Source organism: Protopterus annectens, chromosome 3.part0, assembly GCF_019279795.1.
Source record: "Protopterus annectens isolate FY-2018-M chromosome 3.part0, PAN1.0, whole genome shotgun sequence".
Classification (NCBI taxonomy): domain Eukaryota; kingdom Metazoa; phylum Chordata; order Ceratodontiformes; family Protopteridae; genus Protopterus; species Protopterus annectens.
Genome location: NC_056731.1, coordinates 665,718,808 through 665,736,934, shown reverse-complemented (window position 1 = coordinate 665,736,934; position 18,127 = coordinate 665,718,808). Strand labels below are relative to the sequence as shown.

The window sequence follows — 18,127 nt, the reverse complement described above, 5'->3', positions numbered from 1 at the left end:
AACGTCTCTTAACTTGAAGCTCACAATTCCTTGGAAATGCACTGAAATTTGCAGTTCCTTGGAAATGCACAGATACTCATATTTTTGAGTTGTCTTGTAGCTGGTGTAGAGGATTCAGGCCCATACCGCTTGTAACCAAAGTATAGTGCGAGCCTGTGCAACTTAACTAACCTGCCATCCCTAACTAGGGCATTACATACACACACACACACACACACCCCTGCCTTACAGATGGACCATTCATTTTGTCTGTCTTGTGCTGTAGGAATGTCTTGTCTTTAAAATTCGGCATGTTAATGAAGCAGCAGGAACGTCATCTTCTTGCAGAAATGAAGAGGGACAGGAGTGAGCTTCGATGCATGCAGGGATGTAAATCTGCATTGCACACACAGATGCAGAGGGTGTTTGTAAAGAAGACATGTAATTTATTTTTTTAATTAAAAGGTAAATGTAGCAGTCCCCCAGCCAGTAGACCCTAGCCGACTGCCTAGGTCACCTGGTGCTGCATCCAGCTCTGAACATACCCAATACAAAATTTTCTGAACCAGAACTCAAAATAGCATTCCAATCTGAATTCCCACGTTAACTCATTACATTAGCCACCTGCCTTACAGCACACAGAGCCAAATAGTATAACATATGCCTTCCCAGTATATTCATGGAGATGAAAGGCAAGAACTTTACTGTTGCATGCAGACTTCTAAAAACCACATGCAAACAACTGGCTCACTTCTGAGCTTAAAGCTCTTCTTAAATTCTGGGACCAAGCATGAGTCCATTGGAAACTGTCCAGACATTCTAATGATTAAGTGATTTCTAACAATCTGAAATCTAACCAAAAATGTGTCAGACTCCAGAGAGCCATATTGTTTAGGTCCCAAAAATCCATCCTTCTATCCAGTCCAAAAAAGTTTTAAAAACAAGGTAATATTACAGGGTATCAAACCAGGCTCAGAAAAAAATCCATCCTTATAAACACCTCCAACACATCCATTTCATTCTCCAGATTCAAGTTCTCAAATCTTCCTCAAGCAGTCTTTCCAGACTTTTTCCCTGCTTTGTTTGAATCTTCCTAACCCCCAAAATTAATTTCTGTATTCTATTTCTGTGTTATAAAGAAAAAAGGAATTAAGGAACTCATAGAGAAAATTCATTGTCATACCACCAGTGACGCCAACAGCCTGCATACCTTTTCCCTTCTTTTATGTGAAGATCACTCTTTAACATCCACCACCATATATTCAGTCAGTCCATGATTGAGCATTGCCTGTCTATTTCCTAACATATGAAAAGCAACAGTTATAAACCATCTTTCCAAAATGTTTAAACCTTCTTCAGTTTCTGACTTCAGGGCCATTTCTGTTCTTCCTTCTTCAGGCAGAAGCCAGAGAAACTAACCTGATCACAAGTATTTTATTGTGTCTGGCAGTAGTATTCTCCAGTCACCAGCATGGATTCTGCATAGGGACAAGCACAGTGACTTTGAAGAGTTTAATAAGGCTGTATTGGTACCATTATCTGGGTCTATATTAGGAAAGCGAAAAGACATTTACGCGACTACGTAAACGTCTAACCGTACAGCGCAAAGTGGACTTAGAGCGAAAGTCGAAAACAGCGAAAATGGAAATATCGAATTTACATGGTTGGCCCGTCTGTGGATTAGCTGCGTAAGGTAAGTGTTGGATAGTTACAGAGTTTAGGATAGGGTGTGGGTTAAGGTAAGTGCTTAGATAAGTAATGTATGTTAGATTTAGTGTAGGGTTAGAGGTTGGGTTTTTATGTAGGTTATTTTGTGTATATTTTTGTAGGGGAAGTGTGTGGTCGTTACGGACCTTAGGGTTAGGGAGGGGTTAAGGATAGTGCATAGTTAGTTGTGTATGTGGGATTTAGTGTAAGGTTAGAAGTAGGGATCTGAAGTAGTTAACTTCATTTGATCAGCAACCTGTGGGTATCGGATCCGATTCAGACCTGAGCCGGCAGCTTTCCTAGCCAAAGATCTGAGCTCCAAGCTCCTCCCCCATAATGCCCTGCCACATCCCTCTAACCCTCAGATCTCGTTTGCCGCGGCTTTGTTAAAGCATGTTAGAACGAGCTCCTAGCGTGGGTATAGTGAGATAAAGGCTTTTTTTCTAAGTTTCTGTCAGAAAATTGCTAAATCTTTGTGTGTGTGGTTCCCTTTTCGCTCTTAGTTTGTTTTGGGTAGTTTTAAACTTCTCAGTGTAGTTAAAGTTAATTCCCCTCCCCCCTGTCTGTGTGTGAAGGCGTGTGCATGTGGGCCTGTTCTTTCTCTTCTATAAGAATGTCTGAAGGCCCAAAAGCTATGTTTTCTAAATGCTCCGAGTGTGGCCAGAAGCTGTCTCTAGTGGATGGCCACACTCTGTGCGTTATTTGCCTGGGTGTTGACCACCTTTCTTCGGGCTGCACTATTTGTGCAGCCTTCAACCCCAGGGCATTGAGGGATAGGAGGACGAAGTTAATCCTTGCGGGCCTTTTGCCCCCTGATTCCACTTCGTCTTCCTCCTCCTCTGTGGCGCCAGCCACGGCTGCGGCTGCTCCACCTACCGCCTCTGATCCCCTGGCTGGGACTGAACCTCCCACTTTGGTCCAGGAGGAAAGGGACGGCAGAAAGAAGGATAGGAAGGTCAAGGAGCGGGAGAAAGATAGGCACCGTAGCCACAAGAGGCGGTCCGAGTCAGCTCTTTCAGCCCCGCCGTCTAAGCCGCTTGCATCTCTCCTTAAGGTCCCCGGGTCTTCCCCCTCCCGGCTTCGTTCTCCACGTGTCTCCCTGGAGCCGGAGGAGACCCGGTCACCCTCGAGGTCATCTAGGCGCCTTCCCGGCCAGCCTCGGTGGCCTCATCCAGATCAACTAGGAGTCTGTCCGATGCAGACATGGACCGGATGATTCGTCGATTTCTTTAGGCCCAGCTGCAGATGGGAGTGCTCTTGCCTCCTCCCCCTCCAGGGGGGAGCTCGACCCCCTTTTTCGCCCCCATTGCTCCTTCTCTGACCCGCTATCGGGTTTCGGAGCAGTCTGATTCGACTAGCTTTGGAGCTGGGGTGGCGTTGGGGCCGGCAGTGTTTCCGACTTTGGCGCCGACTGTATCCTCGAGTCTGTCTGATCCATTTTCAGATCCAAGCTCTCGGGGCCGTGAGGTGAGCGTTGGATCCGGAAGGGTTAGTGGGCCTTTGGCTCCGTTGAGGTTGGAGCACACTACTTTTTCGGATCTGATCGGGTCGTCTCCGACGCCGATCCGCACGCTTGATCCGAGGGGACTGCTTTCGGATCCTAGGGAGAGCAGTTCACCCTCTGCATTCAACATCGTGGAGAGGGTCCTTTCGAGGGATTCGAGGCCCCAGGCTCTTGCTACAGACCCACCAGCCATTCCCTCTGAGATGGGCCTTTCTTCCATCATCCGGCCCCAGGGACAGCCTGCGCCTACGTCCCAGATGGTTCCTGTAGAGGAACAGGACATTGTTGGTGAGGCCTCTTCGGACAGCCCCCCCGAGGAGGTCCCTCACAAACGAAAGTGCAAGAGGAGGCACTTGGACTCACCCAAGTCCCTCACAGAAGACACGGACTTAGAGGAAGGGGAAGGTTCCCCAAGGTCACCCCCCGAAGACGTCTCCTTTGGAGACATTATGGAAATGTTGCGCATTGGGGGGGGGGGTCTGCCCAAAAACCTTCCTCGGAAGAGTCTGTGTTTCTGGAGGTGTTTGACGCAGGCCCATCTACCGCTTGGGTGTCCCCTCCCGCCAACCCCCAGTTGGACCTCATAACTACCAGGGCATGGAAGGAGCCGGACACTGTCGAGCCAGTACCCAAGAGAACGGACAGGATCCTCAGCCCCCCAACGGACAGGACAGTTTGGAGCAAGGGTGCCCCAGTGGATGCCATGGGTGGTGGCAGCTGCCACTAAAAAGGAATTAGCACAGGAGAGTTCCTTGGTACATCCTCCAGACAAGGAGTCTCAGATGATGGACCGCCTCGGGAAGCGGATGTTCGCTTCAGCGACCTTCTCCGTAAGGTCACTGAACTATATGGCACATGTAATTCGGCTCCAGCGGGACCTAATCAAAAAGTATGCTGGATCACCCCCAGAGTCCATATCGGCCGAGGACAAACGGACCTTCTCGGCTCGAATGGCCACTCTTAAGTCGATTACTAACACATCTATGTGGCTTCTCTCCCATGCCATGGAGGGAGTGGCTAGAGCCAGTGGAACAGGCGTTGTCTTACGTCGACAGGCCTGGCTCTGTCTTTGCGACTTTGCAGAACCCTTCAAGGCGTCCTTCGCGAACGCCCCTTTTGACAGTTCTATGCTTTTCGGCAAAACCGTCCGCGATACGCTTCTCCAGAGCGAGAAAGACGGGAAGACGTCTGCCGTCGGGATCCGCTTTTCGGCTTCTCAGAGGTCCTTCTCCAGGAACCAAAAAGGACAAAAGAAGATGTGGTTCCGGAAAGCTCAACAATCCCGTTTCGCTCCGGATCCTTCGTCCTTCAGAGGCAGAGGAGGACAAGATGGACGCCTGCCCAGAGGCAGGGGGGGGGGCAAAGAATTTCGGGTCTAGGGAACCTTTTTCCGATTGACCCGCGCAGCAACCCTGAGGGGTTGCCCGACTGCTCCTCTCTGGAGGCAGTCGGGGGGCACTTCTCGGTGCACCTAGCACATTGGGTGTCCATTATGACGGATCGCTGGGTGCTCCGAATCATATCCAGAGGCTGTTTTATTCCATTCCTAACATCTCCTCCCCAATGTTCCACCCAATCAGAGTGAGGTAGCAGCCTTCGAAATAAGAGAGCTGCTAAGAAAAAGAGCCATCCAGCATGTCCCTCTCGGGCAATACGGATCAGGCTTTTACTCCAGGTTCTTTTTGGTGCCAAAAAAGACGGGGGACTTATGGCCGATTCTCGACCTGTCCACACTGAACCTGTCAGTCGCCAAGGAAAAGTTCTGGATGGTCACTATTCAATCCATTCTCCCACTTTTACAGGAGAACGACTGGTTGTGCTCGATAGACCTCAAGGATGCGTACTACCACATTCTAATGGACAGGCGATCCAGGAGGTTCCTCTGCTTCCAGCTGGGAGCCAGCCATTATCAATTTAGGGTCCTACCCTTCGGTCTCACCACAGCCCCCAGGCTGTTCACCAAGGTCATGGCAGTTGTAGGGGCCCACCTGAGGTTTCAGGGAATACAGGTCTTTCCTTACCTAGACGACTGGCTCCTAACCGCCCCCACCAAGCATCTACTATGTTCAGGCAGGGACTACTTCTTACATCTATCCCGCCATCTAGGGATCACGATCAACCATAAGAAATCCTCCTTTCAGTCTACTCAGATCTTGGATTTCATAGGGGCCAGGATAGACACTATACATTCCAAAGTCTTTCTGACGGCGGACAGACTCCGCAATCTAAAACTTCACATTTAGGCCCTTCTACAATCATCAGCCCTTCCAGCGGAATTAGTCCTGAGGGCCCTGGGGTCCATGGCAGCGGCCATCAATCTGTCACCTATCGCATGTCTGAAGATGAGAATCCTTCAGTGGACCTTAGAGGTCCAGTGGGTCATCCTACGTCACCCCCTGTCTACACCTATTCCCCTCAGCAGGGTTTGCAGGGAATCTCTACTTTAGTGACTCCATTCCTGGGACCTCCGGGAAGGGCGCCCCTTCTCCATGTCCCCACCCCAAGTCACAGTGACCACGGACGCATCTCTCCTCGGGTAGGGGGGGCATTGCATGGGCAGATCCGTCCAAGGCACGTGGACTCACACAGAGACCTCTTTGCATATCAGTATGCTGGAGATGAGGGCGGTGCTTCTAGCGTTGCAGGCTGTCCATTCCCTTCTTCCTCCAGGGACTATTGCAATTCAAACAGACAACATGTCATTAGTCAGGTACATCAACAAACAGGGGGGAACCAGATCTTACCCACTTTGCTGAGAGGCCATGAGAGTGTGGGAATGGGCGATATCCACCAACCGCTTTCTCATAGCAATGCACATACCGGGTCAGTCAAACATTCTAGCGGATAGGTTGAGTCGAACTATCCTCTCACCTTACGAGTGGTCTCTGAACCCAGTAGTAGCGGAACAGATCCTCTTCAGATGGGGTCAACCTTGCTGCGATCTGTTCGTGTCGCCTTTGAACACAAAGTGCAGCGAGTTCTTCGCTCTAATTCCCCCACCAGGGGAAGTCCCCAGAGGCGCTCTGGTTCATGCTTGGCCATCTGGTCTTCTTTATGCTTATCCTCTTCCATTGATGACAAAATTCTTGCAGAAAGCTCGTCAGTTGTGGAGCAGAGTTATCCTCATAGCCTCATTCTGGCCTCGCCAAACCTGGTTCCCATGCCTATGGTCTCATCTAGTACATCCTCCCTGGATCTTAGATCCCATTCTGGATCTGATTTCTCATCCCTTGGGTTTGAAGACACCCAACCTGGGCAACCTCAAGCTCTCGGCTTGGTTGATCCAGTTCCATTAATGGCCAGGACTCCCGGTATCTCATCCTCAGTTAAGGCCATCCTGGTGGCCGCTCATAAGCCTTCCGTTAGGAGAATCTACAAGCGTAAATGGAAGTGTTTCTCTATCTGGGCAGAGCATAGGAATTGTGATCCCTTTACGGCTCCTATCCCAGCAGTCCTTGACTTTTTATCCCATATTTTTCATCAAGGGGCTAGTTCTTCTACTGATAAAGTTCAATTGGCAGCTATTTCCCACTTCCATGTTGGAAACAGTTTTGGGCCCTTAGCTTCCTCCAAGATTTGCAAGACATTCCTGAAAGGAACTTTCCTGTTAAGACCCCCTGTTAAAGATGCAGTTCCTCCATGGGATTTAACCCTGGTTCTCCAGCTTCAGTCGACTTTAAAGTATGTATCTTGGAAAACTGCCTTCCTGATTGCCATTACCTCAGCTAGTAGGATATCGGAGCTTCACGCTGTTTGCAGTAAGCCTGCATACATCATCTTTCATAAAGACAGGGTTCCCCTCAGGACTAATCCCTCCTTTCTGCCTAAAGTGGCTTCAGAAGTCAACATCAGCCAATCCATCAATCTACCTGTCTTCTTTCCTAATTATCAGAACAAAGGAGAGTATAGACTTCATTGTCTGGATGTACATAGACAGTTGCATTTTTACTTAAACAGAACAGCTGAATTTCGAAAATCAGATCAACTTTTTGTTTCATTTGCTAAGTCTTGTCTGGGTAAGCCAGTGACTAAGGTAACCTTAGCTAGGTGGATTTCCCAATGCATCCTTCTCGCATACAGAAGCTCTGGTTGACCTGAGCCCCTGAGGGTTCAAGCTCATTCTACCCGTTCTGTGGCTACTTCTGCTGCCTTCTGGTCGAGGGTGTCTTTGGACGACATTTGTGCAGCAGCTACTTGGGCTTCATCTCATACTTTTATTACACATTATAAAGTGGATTTAATATCCAGAGGACGTGCATCTTTTGGCTCTGCAGTGCTCCGGAATATCCTTCCATGAGGACTTCCCAAGTTGTGGTAGCTGGGGACTCTGTCCCACAGGTTGCTGATCAAATGAAGTTAACTACTTCAGATAAAGTTATGTACTCACCATAACATTCCATCTGAGTAGGTAACTTCATTTGTCTGCAACCAACCCTCCCTCCATCCCCCGGACCTTAGTTCATTCTTGAAGGATCCAGGATATGTCACTTTCCAGATGACATCAGGTGGAATGTTCAAGTAGTTTCCTTGTGTTATAGTAATGTTCTATGATACTATGGCAAACTCAATCTGAGGGTTAGAGGGAGGTGGCAGGGCATTATGGGTAGGGGGAGGAGCTTGGATCTCTGATCTTTGGCTAGGAAAGCTGCCGGCTCGGATCTGAATCGGATCCGATACCCACAGGTTGCAGACAAATGAAGTTACCTACTCAGATGGAACGTTATGGTGAGTACATAACTTCTTTTTTTGTGCTTTACTTTAGGTTAGAAATAGGGTTTGGTTAGTGTATGTATGTGGTTTATTTATTTTATTTGAGTAGGTAGTATATAGCTAGTGGTGGGGTTGGCTGACTATTACAGTTTGATTTTTGTGATGGTGAGTACTGTGTCCATAACATTAGAGCCCCTGGTGGGGGTGCAGAGTATCTGTTCCAGAGAATTTGTGTTAAAGTCCAGGAACCTTTGGGTGAGAGTGCTTTTGCTTGTGTATGTCCCTCAGTCTGTAGAAGGATAGTTGAAATCTCCATGACTGTGGTGTTAGGCAATACGGCAAGGGATTCCAGTAAATTGAGGTACGCTTTGTGCTTATCCAGGTTCATATTGGGATTTATAGCTAGCAATGAGGTAGTATGGTACTTTCCCATTAGTTAATTGGATATGGAGTATTTCAAGAGAGTCATGCTGTTTGCCCAGTCTCGAAGTATATTTGGTTTTAATGAAGATGGATTCACCTCCACCTTTGGTTATTTCATGCTCATTTTGAGGTCTGACTGTAGGATACTTCTTAGGGCTAGGGACATACTTGTCTGGGACACACAATTAGAGAGTTCTGTCATGTCTCTCTTAATATAGCCCAGAGAGGTACATTTCAAGTCATACACTCCAACATGGATTATGACAGAGTCATAACTTGAGTGCATGCATGATTAGTCAGATCCTGGCATCTGCTAGGCAGCTGACTGCGTCCTTCTTGTCCAGTCTGGTGAGGGGGACATCTGTGTCTCTGTGACCAGGACAATTGATGCGTTTTTTCTTAGGGGCTTATTTGTTGAGACACTGGTGTGTGTGTTATGTGTACTGGTTTATTTTTGCTTAGTGTTAAATGTGGGTGTTGTGCGTTTAGGAGGTCTCTGTTCTTTTGTTAGGCTTTTAGTGAGTACATCCACTGATGTGGGTTTGTGTCTTGATCTTATTTTGTGTGAGAGGTGAGGTTTGCTTGAGAGGTGAAGAGTGTGTGCTGACAGCCTGTTTGATGTCTAGTTTGTTTTTATGTGAGAGAATTGACTCCTGTTCCACAGCTTCTCTCACCAAGGATGTTAGTTTGCTTTAAGAGTAAATGGTTGTCAGTATACATGAAGCAATTGCTACATGCCCATGTCAATCAAGCTGGCAGGAGAAATGATGAGAAACTGCCCGCACATTGTGGCAACATTTTTCTGAATGTGGTATTTGAGAAGGAAATCGGCTAGCTGGATTAAGACTGTGGCTTAAATAGTGGGCCAGTTTGACTTGGAGTAGCAAAGGTAGTAGGTGTATAGTAGGTTGCGGGTGAGAAGTATGATAATGCTACTTAGAGCGCAACTGAGTTGGCCTTTGCTCAGCAGGGAAGCTTGGGGGAGGGGGTCTACTGGAAGATTTCTAGGGAAAAATAATGTTCCCAAGCATTTTCATCTATACAGGGCACTGCTAAACTCTGTTACATAATGTGCAGCAACACACAAATGTGAGGCTTATATACAGGCAAAGTTAAACAGTTTTTAACACAACTACCAATGGGAAAGCCCCATACTGAACCTTTCTCCAGCAATCCCTAACTCAGATAGGTCTTGAACTAACACACTTATAATACACAAGGGTGCAGGGAAGCCCTCTTAATGTAAGATGATTGGTTTAAGAGCACAGTTATACCAAACAGTGTAGATTCAGCAGGTCTGTATGTATGTAAGGCAAGGAAACACAATTCCTATATATGGAGTAGGGGAGAGTCACTTAAAGGTTAAAGTGAGAGTCTTTAGTTGTATACTATTGCAGTGGATATGAAAAGTATACACACCCCTGTGAAAATGGCAGGTTTTTGTGATACAAAAAAAATGAGACCACAATAAATAATTTCAAAACTTTTCCCACCTTTAATGTGACCTATAACCTGTACAATTCAATTGAAAAACAAACAAATCTGGTAGAGGAAACATAAAAAATAAAAAACTTAACAAAAAGCTGGTTGCATAAGTGTGCATACCCTTAAACTAATACTTTGTTGAAGCACCTTGTGATTTTTTTTAATAAATCTTTGCAATTCTATGTTTTTCTTAACACACTTTTTTCTTTAATTTGTAAATTATCGTTCCTTCCTCTTTGCCTCTGTTCTCTTTTAGTTTTCTTTTTGTTACTTAACCTCTTTTTCTTTCATACTATGCCAGTTTATCTTGTCTCTGGTATATGACTTTAAACCAGTCAAAAGAATAACCTTGGTAATCCTTTCTTATTTGTACCTATACTCATCAATTGTGTTTGCCCTATAATTATAACCATATGTATTCTTCTACTCTACATTGTACCTACACATGCTATAATGTTGATTCTTACTTCCATGTATTTTTAACGTGCTTTAGTTATTCTATGTATGTTTCTTGTTTTATTAATTGAATACTAAGTCAACTTTTTTGTATGTATTTACTGTGGAGCTTTTCTCCCTGGGTGTCCACTGAAAAAGGGCTCTGTCCCTGCTGGACCAACCCGGTCAACAAATGTCAAATAAATAGTAAGTTAAAATGATTGGACTCTGGCACCTAAAATAAATAACGTAAGCATTAACTGAAGTAGTAAATGAAAGTTATTCATTTCTGTTGTCAGTCTTTATTTGGGCTAGAAGTACACAAAATGAGTTTTATAATGAAGCAGTCACTAAATAGTACTACCTTATGGCGTAACATTAACATACCATATAATATTTTCTCTTCTTGCCTGAGCTAATCTATGAATGTTGTAGGAAAACTTATTACTTCATGGAGTTTATCCTTTTCTGTTTTTAGATGATGATACAAGAGTTATCATTTCTGGAAGTGAAGATTATGTCAATGCCAACCATGTAAATGTAAGTAGACGTATGCAACTAACTCAGTTCCTACAGTTGTTATAAAAAATTGTTACATATTCATTTGTTTATTGATTTTACAGATGGAAATTCCTTCTGCAGGAATTGTAAATCGGTACATTGCAAGCCAAGGCCCTCTTCCCAGTACTTGTGCAGTTTTCTGGCAGGCAGTGTGGGAGAACATGTCATCTCTTATTGTCATGTTGACTACCCTAACAGAAAGAGGCAGAGTGAGTATTTATTTCAACCATAAAACACTGTGCTATTCAGTGCCATTAATTATTAACACAAATGTGTGCACTGATTGTCTGATTGTTGACGATCATGTTATAGTGGATGGAACTGTAACACTCGCCATGATTTTTGATTTTCTTGGATAGTAGTAGTCATTTACTCTCATCTTTCACAAGGCATCATCTCATACAGTTTAGCTGTCCTGTTTTGGCACTGACAATTAAGTACCTTGGCATGTTGCTTTATATATAGAAGCATACACAGCACAACTTGTAAGCAAAGTATGCTGTAAGGGAGTATACGTTAACATCATGGACTTGGCCATAGGGTAGAGTGGATTCATATCACAGAACCAACAAACTGAAGAGTAAAGTAAGTATGTAAGGCTGCCTATGAATACCAAGAATTACAGTAAAATCTGTTTTCTCAACTCCCTTGTGAAAGTAATGTAGAAGGGAGTTGGACAACTTGCTGGTCCAGGGGTTGTTGGAGAGCCCCCTCCTCCCTTGACAGCTTCTGTGAGCTCCAGTATTGCTGTCTCCTGACTAGAAGCATTCTTCCATACACCAAGTGCCACTTTGCTTCTTGTGTAACTGCACTTTGATAGCGTCAGCAGGCTCAGACACTTCAGTGCAACACCTAGTGCTCCCAACTAGGTGTCACCCAAATGGCAAGCCAGAGCTACCACACTTCCCCACAGGATGGGAGTGTCAGTAGCATGTAACCTGGCTAGCTTCTACAAGCAGTTTAACTTGCAATCAAACTTGGGTTGCTTGCAGCATATTCAGTAGTTTATCCTTCTACACTTTGGGCTGGCTATGTTTATATCCTTTTTGAGAGCATTTCTTGTGAAAGGTCATAACATTATTAAGCAGCTCAGTTTAAGACTTTGCTGGAGTAGAAAGTGAAACATACTGGTTTGTTACCATCTTAATCAGAAAAACAGTAGCTTACAACCACATTTGATCTGTGTGCTTTGTCATTGAAGGCAAAATCCACCCCACATCCCTCATGCTGCAAAGTGTACCCACTTTTCCTTTTTGCTCTTATAAACATATCCATTGTTCCTGCACCACACAGGCAGGGAGAAAATCCAATTGTTGTGACCCTTCTGTAGGAACCAGCATTCATTGTAGACTGGTCACAGATATCAGAATTAACATTCTGCCAGTTTGCAATTATGCTTCACAGGGATTACCTGTTACTACTCCATAATTTTGCATTAATTGCATGTAAATGTGAAATATGTGTGATCTGATGTTGTCCTTTTTATTCTTCCTCACAAATGGGTCTAGAAATCTGATCCTCGTATCTGACTCGGCCGCATTTACAAAACTTCTGATCCTAAACTTGACTTCCTCTTCTACCCATAATGGTCTATTCCATCATCAACTCCTCAGATCTCGTTTACTGCCATTGAGATAAGATGAACAATACAGTACTCAAGCTGTATGAGAATTCTTTTTGGAGTTGTTCTACTTTTTTCTTGGCTGTAGCTATTTGTCTTGCTTACCATTAAGATTCTGTCTATTTCTTTCCTCCCTCCAGTTTTCGCTGGCACCAGGGTCTTTTCTTTCCTGTCGTTTGTTTTTCTACTTTTTAGTACTGTTCTTCGTACTTTGGCCTATTAAACTTTGCTATAATTCCTTTGTTAAAAAAAAAAAAAAAGAAAGTAAAGCAAAGCGGAGTTGTTTTTCTTAGTATAACTTTCCTGTTGTAGTATAACCTTTTTTAAAGTTTCCTTTTTTTGGCTGTTTAAACCCTTTCTGTCTTCAGGGTTTATTACCATCTGTCGTTATTCAGTATGTCCAAAAAAACAGAGAAACCTATGGGTTTCAAAAAGTGCATTTCTTGTTAGCATAAGATTTTCAATTCTAATGACTCCAAGAAGTGCTTATATTGTCATGGAGCTGCCCATCTTGACACATCTTGCGCTGTTTGCACAACATTTAATCCTAGGGCACTCTCAGATAAGAGAAATAAATTGGTTTTAAAAGGGCTTCTACCAGCTGTAACTGGGGCTCAAACCCCCCTCTAAGGCTTCAAAGCCTGCCCTGGAGTCTAGGAAAAGGCCCATTCCGACATCTCTAGGGGCTTCCTTGCAACCCACAGAAAAGTTAAAGAAGATCTGTGATCTGAACTCTTCATATCCAAAGACCTTTGGCCGACCCTCAGATTCATAACTGTCTTCAGATCCAACTGGTTTCGCCCATGCTGTCACCTCTCTTGCTCCATCCACCTCCTTCTTAGATACTAAACCCTCAGATCAGACCAGCAGAGGTAGCATGCCTGAATTCATGCTGAAGCCAGTTTCTCCAGCTCTGCCATAACAGTTATTCGAGACACCAAGGAAGCATTCAAGGCCCCCATCCACTGATTTGTCCAGATCTTCAAGGAGTTTGACAGAGGCAGACGTGGACAGGATGATGTGCAGATTTCTCAGAGCTCAGATTCAGATGGGGGGGTCCTCCCAGCTACATCCCCTCCTAGATTCAGGAGAACTCCTGCCCAGACAATTTTTTTCTCCTTCTCTGATCTGACCTACAGTTTCTGAGTCCCAGGATCAAAGATCCCCGAGATGTTCTGGATCAGATCAGAGGAACCTTCCTTCCTCAACTCCGACTGTGTCCCTGATCAGCCATGCTCCTATTCCTTTGGATAAGAGCGAATCTTGGATCTGAGAGGTCAGTGCCGGGTCTCAGGGGATGGGTTTTACTCCTACTTTGTAATTTACATCCTTTCCCTTCGGTGCCTTGTCCCTGAACAGCTTGGTCTGATTCTGAAGCTTTCCGTGGCTCCATCAACCTTTCAGGTAGTGAAAAGGGCTTTCTCTTTGCAGAGAGCTGTCCTCTCTGATCTTGAATCCTATCCCTCATCTGGTCTGAGCTTTGAGCCCATCATTTCTGCTTCTCTTAAAAGGCAGCTAGTTTTGTGAGGCCTCCATACAAGTTCCTCAGAGGGATTTCCCCTATTTTCCTACACCTGTCCTGACCACAACATGGAAGACGTACCTTGGAAGAGAACATGTAAGAGGAGGCACATAGACCCTCTATGGTGTCTCTCATGGAAGACACCAAATTTGATTGAGAATGATCCCCACCATCCAATGATGTCTTCTTTAGAGGCATTATGGAAATCCTCAAACAGAAGGGTGGGTGGACTTCCCACTCTCCTTCTCAGGAATCTGTGTTCCTGTAGGCTTTCTGGGCTGGCCCACCTATGTTTTGGGTGACCCCACCCCCCCGCAGATGAAGTTATTAACTTGGTTTTATGCTGGTCCTGGAAGGAACCGGATGCAGTCGAGTCCATCCCCAGGTGCCTGGACAAGTTCTTAGTTCCCCCTTCAGACAGACCTCATTGGAGAAAGTGAATCTCAGTTGACGCCATTGTAATGGAGGCAGCCACTAAGGAGCTGGCTGCACAAAGCTCCTCTGTCCATCCACCGAATAGGGAGTTCAGAGTGATGGACAGGTTTTTAAAGCATGTGTATGCCTCAGCTACATTCATGCTGCAGTCGTTGAACTACCTGGCACACTTCACTCATTTGCAGAGAGATTTGATCATGGTGCTCTCAAACTTTCTCCCTCTGAGTCCATGTCTGAGGAGGACCTCATGAAGGTTTCTCCTTAGCTGGGCACTCTTTCGTCCATTTCCAATGCATCAATGAGGCTAATCTCCCATGCAGCAGAGGGTACCTCTCAAGCAGCTGGTTCAGGCATAGCCATTAGGTGACATGCCTGGATGAGGCTATGCAACTTTGCTGAACCCTTTAAGGTGTCATTTGTTAATGTTGATGGCTCTTTTTTGTTCGGACCATCAGTGAAAGATACTCTTACCCACAGCAAGCAAGAGGGAAAGACCCTGTCTGCCATTGGAATCAAATTTTCTATCTCCCCCCCCCCTCGTGTATCTTCTCTAGTAACCAGCGAGGTGATAAGAAAATGTTGTTTTGTAAATCTCAGGGACCTTTTCAGGACTGACGCGGGGATACTTCCTCCAGATGCAGAGGAGGAGATTTCAATGGAAGACAATCACCCCAAAGGTAGAAGGAATCCACAAAATCAGGGCTTCAGAGACTCCTCGTCTGATAGGCCGTATCAGTGATCCTGATGCATTGCCCAGCTGTCCATCGTTGGAGTCAGTCGGTGACATTTTTCCTTGCACCTGGATGCCTGGACAAACATTGCAAACAGTTCCTGGGTGCTGAAAGTCCTATCCAGATGTTACTACATACCCTTTTCTCTTCCACCTCCTGTCCAAATGAAGAAAATCCATGATGCTCCACCCAGTCAGAGGGGAGTGCACAGCTCAGGAAATACAAAAGCTGCTACAAAAGCAGTCATCCAAGAGGTCCCACCCTAACAGATAGGATTTGGAACTTACACCCACTTCTTTTTAGTGCCAAAGAAAACAGGTGACCCAAGACCAGTTTTGGATCTAATCAGTTTGAACCAGTTTGTAAAGAAGTTGAAGTTCTGAATGGTTATGATTCAGTCCATCCTGTCTCTTCTGTGCAAGGATGATTAGATGTGCTCTGTAGATCTCAAGGATGCATACCATTACATAAAAATAGACAGGTGCTCCAGGAGACATCTGCAGTTTCGGCTGGGAGCCAGTCACTAGCAGTTCAGAGCAGTGTCCTTTTTGCTTACTACAGCCCCCCGGGTATTCAACAAATACATGGCAGTGTGGCAGCTCACTTGAGACTCAGATGTTAATCAGGTGTTTCCCTTTCTAGATGATTGGCTCCTCACACGCACCATCCAGACTTCAACTTCTACAAGCCAGGGATTACTTTCTGCAGATCTCCAGTGACTTGGGCATCTCAGCAAACCATGCCAAATTGAACCTAATGCCTGCATAGACTCTGGAATTTATAGGAACTCAACTGAATACTACAACTCAAGTGGCATCATTACCTCTTCACCACATCACATCATCGAGAAATCAGGTGCGGGCCATACTGTCTCATCCATCCCCTATAGCAAAACTAGTACTGTAAGCCTCTTGGGGTGATATCAGCTGCTGTTCGTCTAGTTCCTCTAGCAAGATTGTTAATGTGAGTCCTTCAGTGGGTATTGGCAGTGCACTGGTCCATTCTTTACCAGCCTCTATCATTCCCCATAAGACTCGCTCCAATTTGCAAATGTCATGTTTTCTGGTGGGTTCAGTCAGATCACCTGCTCCTAGGCAGGCCATTCACACTTCCTGCCCAGTCACCACAGTGACCACAGATGCTTCCCATCTTGGGGGGTTAATTTTCTGGGAAAGATGGTCCAAGGTACGTGGTCCTCCTTGGAGACCAAGTTGCATATCGGTGTCCTAGAGAAGAGAGTAGTCCTAACATTGCAAGCCATTCAGAATGTTCTCCCTCTAGGGACTGTTGCAGTCCACACAGACAACATGGCAGTGGTCTGGGACATCAACAAACAAGGAGGAGCCCATTCCTATCAGTTGTACAGAAAGGCCATGAGGGTCTGGGAATGGGCAGTCTCTTCAGACTGCTTTTTCATTGCAAATAGCACAGAAAGGAAGCAGGAGTAAGTTCTGCATCCTAGTTTGGGTGGCACCCTCCTGGATGACATTTTTCTAGCAGTTTTTGTAACACAGATGCCAAGTTATGTTAAGTACATAACTTCTAATTCATGTGCATGTGATTGAGTGTGTTGAACAGATATTCAGAGTGTACTATTGACAACATCATATATAGAAGTTGTGTACATACCGGGGAAAACCAACTTGCTGGCAGACAGACTCAACAGGTCCTTTCTGATCCCTTGTGAGTGGTCTCTCAATCAAACCGTAGTGAATATTATCTTCAGCCACTGGAGCCAGTCTTGCTGTGACCTATTTGCCTCGCCCCTCAACAAGTGGAGCAAGGACTTCTCTGTGATCCCCCCTCTGAGGAAGTCATCGAGGGATGCTCTGATTCATGATTGGCCCCCGGGTCTCCTCTATGCCTATCCCTCTCTTCCTGTGATTCCAAAGTGCCTACAGAAAGCAAGAAGGTTGAAGAGCTCAGTCATCCTCATTGCCCTCTTCTGGCCTTGACAAGAAAGGTTCCCTTTCTATGGTCTCACTTGAAATATCCTCCATGGATACTGGAGCCCACTCAGGATCTCTTACCTCACCCATCAGGAATTCAACATCCCAACCTCTATGCCCTCAAGCTGACTGCTTGGTTTCTTCACTTCAAGTGATAGTAAAACTGTCCAGGCTTGTTTCTCCAGTTTGTTGACATTATCTTGGCCTCCCAGAAAGCCTCCACCAAAAAAGTCTACAGAAGCAAATGGAAAAGATTTTATATATGGGCTTACAAGCAAAATATTTACCCTTTTTCAGCACCTACTTTGGCCATTCTTCTTTTTCTCACTACTTTTTTTAAAGAAGGGGCTAGTTTTTCTCCTAATAAACTTCAGTTGACAGCCATCTCCAGCTTCCACACTGGAAACTAGTTATTATCTTTGGCTTCTTCCAGATTATGTAAAGCTTTCATGAAGGGAGTCTTCCTCCTCAGACCTTCAATAAAGGATCCCTCTCCTCCTTGGGAGTTGATGGTAATCCTTCAAGGGCTAACTCAGAAGTCCTTTGAACCGGTGGACAAATGTGATATTAAGTACCTTTCTTGGAAAACAATCTTTTCCTAGCTGTCACTTCAGCAAAAAGAATCTCTGAGCTCCAAGCCTTATCGGCTAGGCCTCCTTACATTGTTTTCCATAAGGATATGGTGTCTCTTCGAATCATCCCTTCCTTTCTGCCTAAAGTGGCTCTGAAGACTAACATTAACCAGCCCAAACATTTGCCAGTTTTCTTTTTCTTTCCAAACTTTACCAATAAGGGCAAATATATGCTGCACCTCCTTGATGTTCACAGACCATTACATTTTTTTTTTTTCACAGAACCGAAACAGAACAGTAAGTCTGATCAGCTGTTTGTATCTTTTTCCCCTAACTGCTTGGGTCAGGCAATTTCCAAAATTACCCTGGTCAAATGGATTACTGATGATTTATTCTCGAAAAGGTTTGGAGTTGCCTCATTCTCCTAGAGCTTATCCCAGTAGTTCCATGGCTACTTCATCTGCCTTTTCGTCTAGAAATTCCATTGACAACA

The 18,127-nt window shown here is 45.2% G+C and overlaps 1 protein-coding gene across 1 annotated transcript in view; it reads left to right on the top strand.

Moving 5' to 3' along the window:
- Nucleotides 1-18,127, top strand: part of PTPN3 (protein tyrosine phosphatase non-receptor type 3) — a 2,272,168-nt gene that overhangs the window by 1,892,732 nt on the left and 361,309 nt on the right. Inside the window, exons 23-24 of the mRNA XM_044065075.1 lie at nucleotides 10,722-10,783; nucleotides 10,867-11,013. Of these exons, the coding sequence (XP_043921010.1) occupies nucleotides 10,722-10,783; nucleotides 10,867-11,013 (209 nt within the window). The remainder of the gene's footprint in view (nucleotides 1-10,721; nucleotides 10,784-10,866; nucleotides 11,014-18,127) is intronic.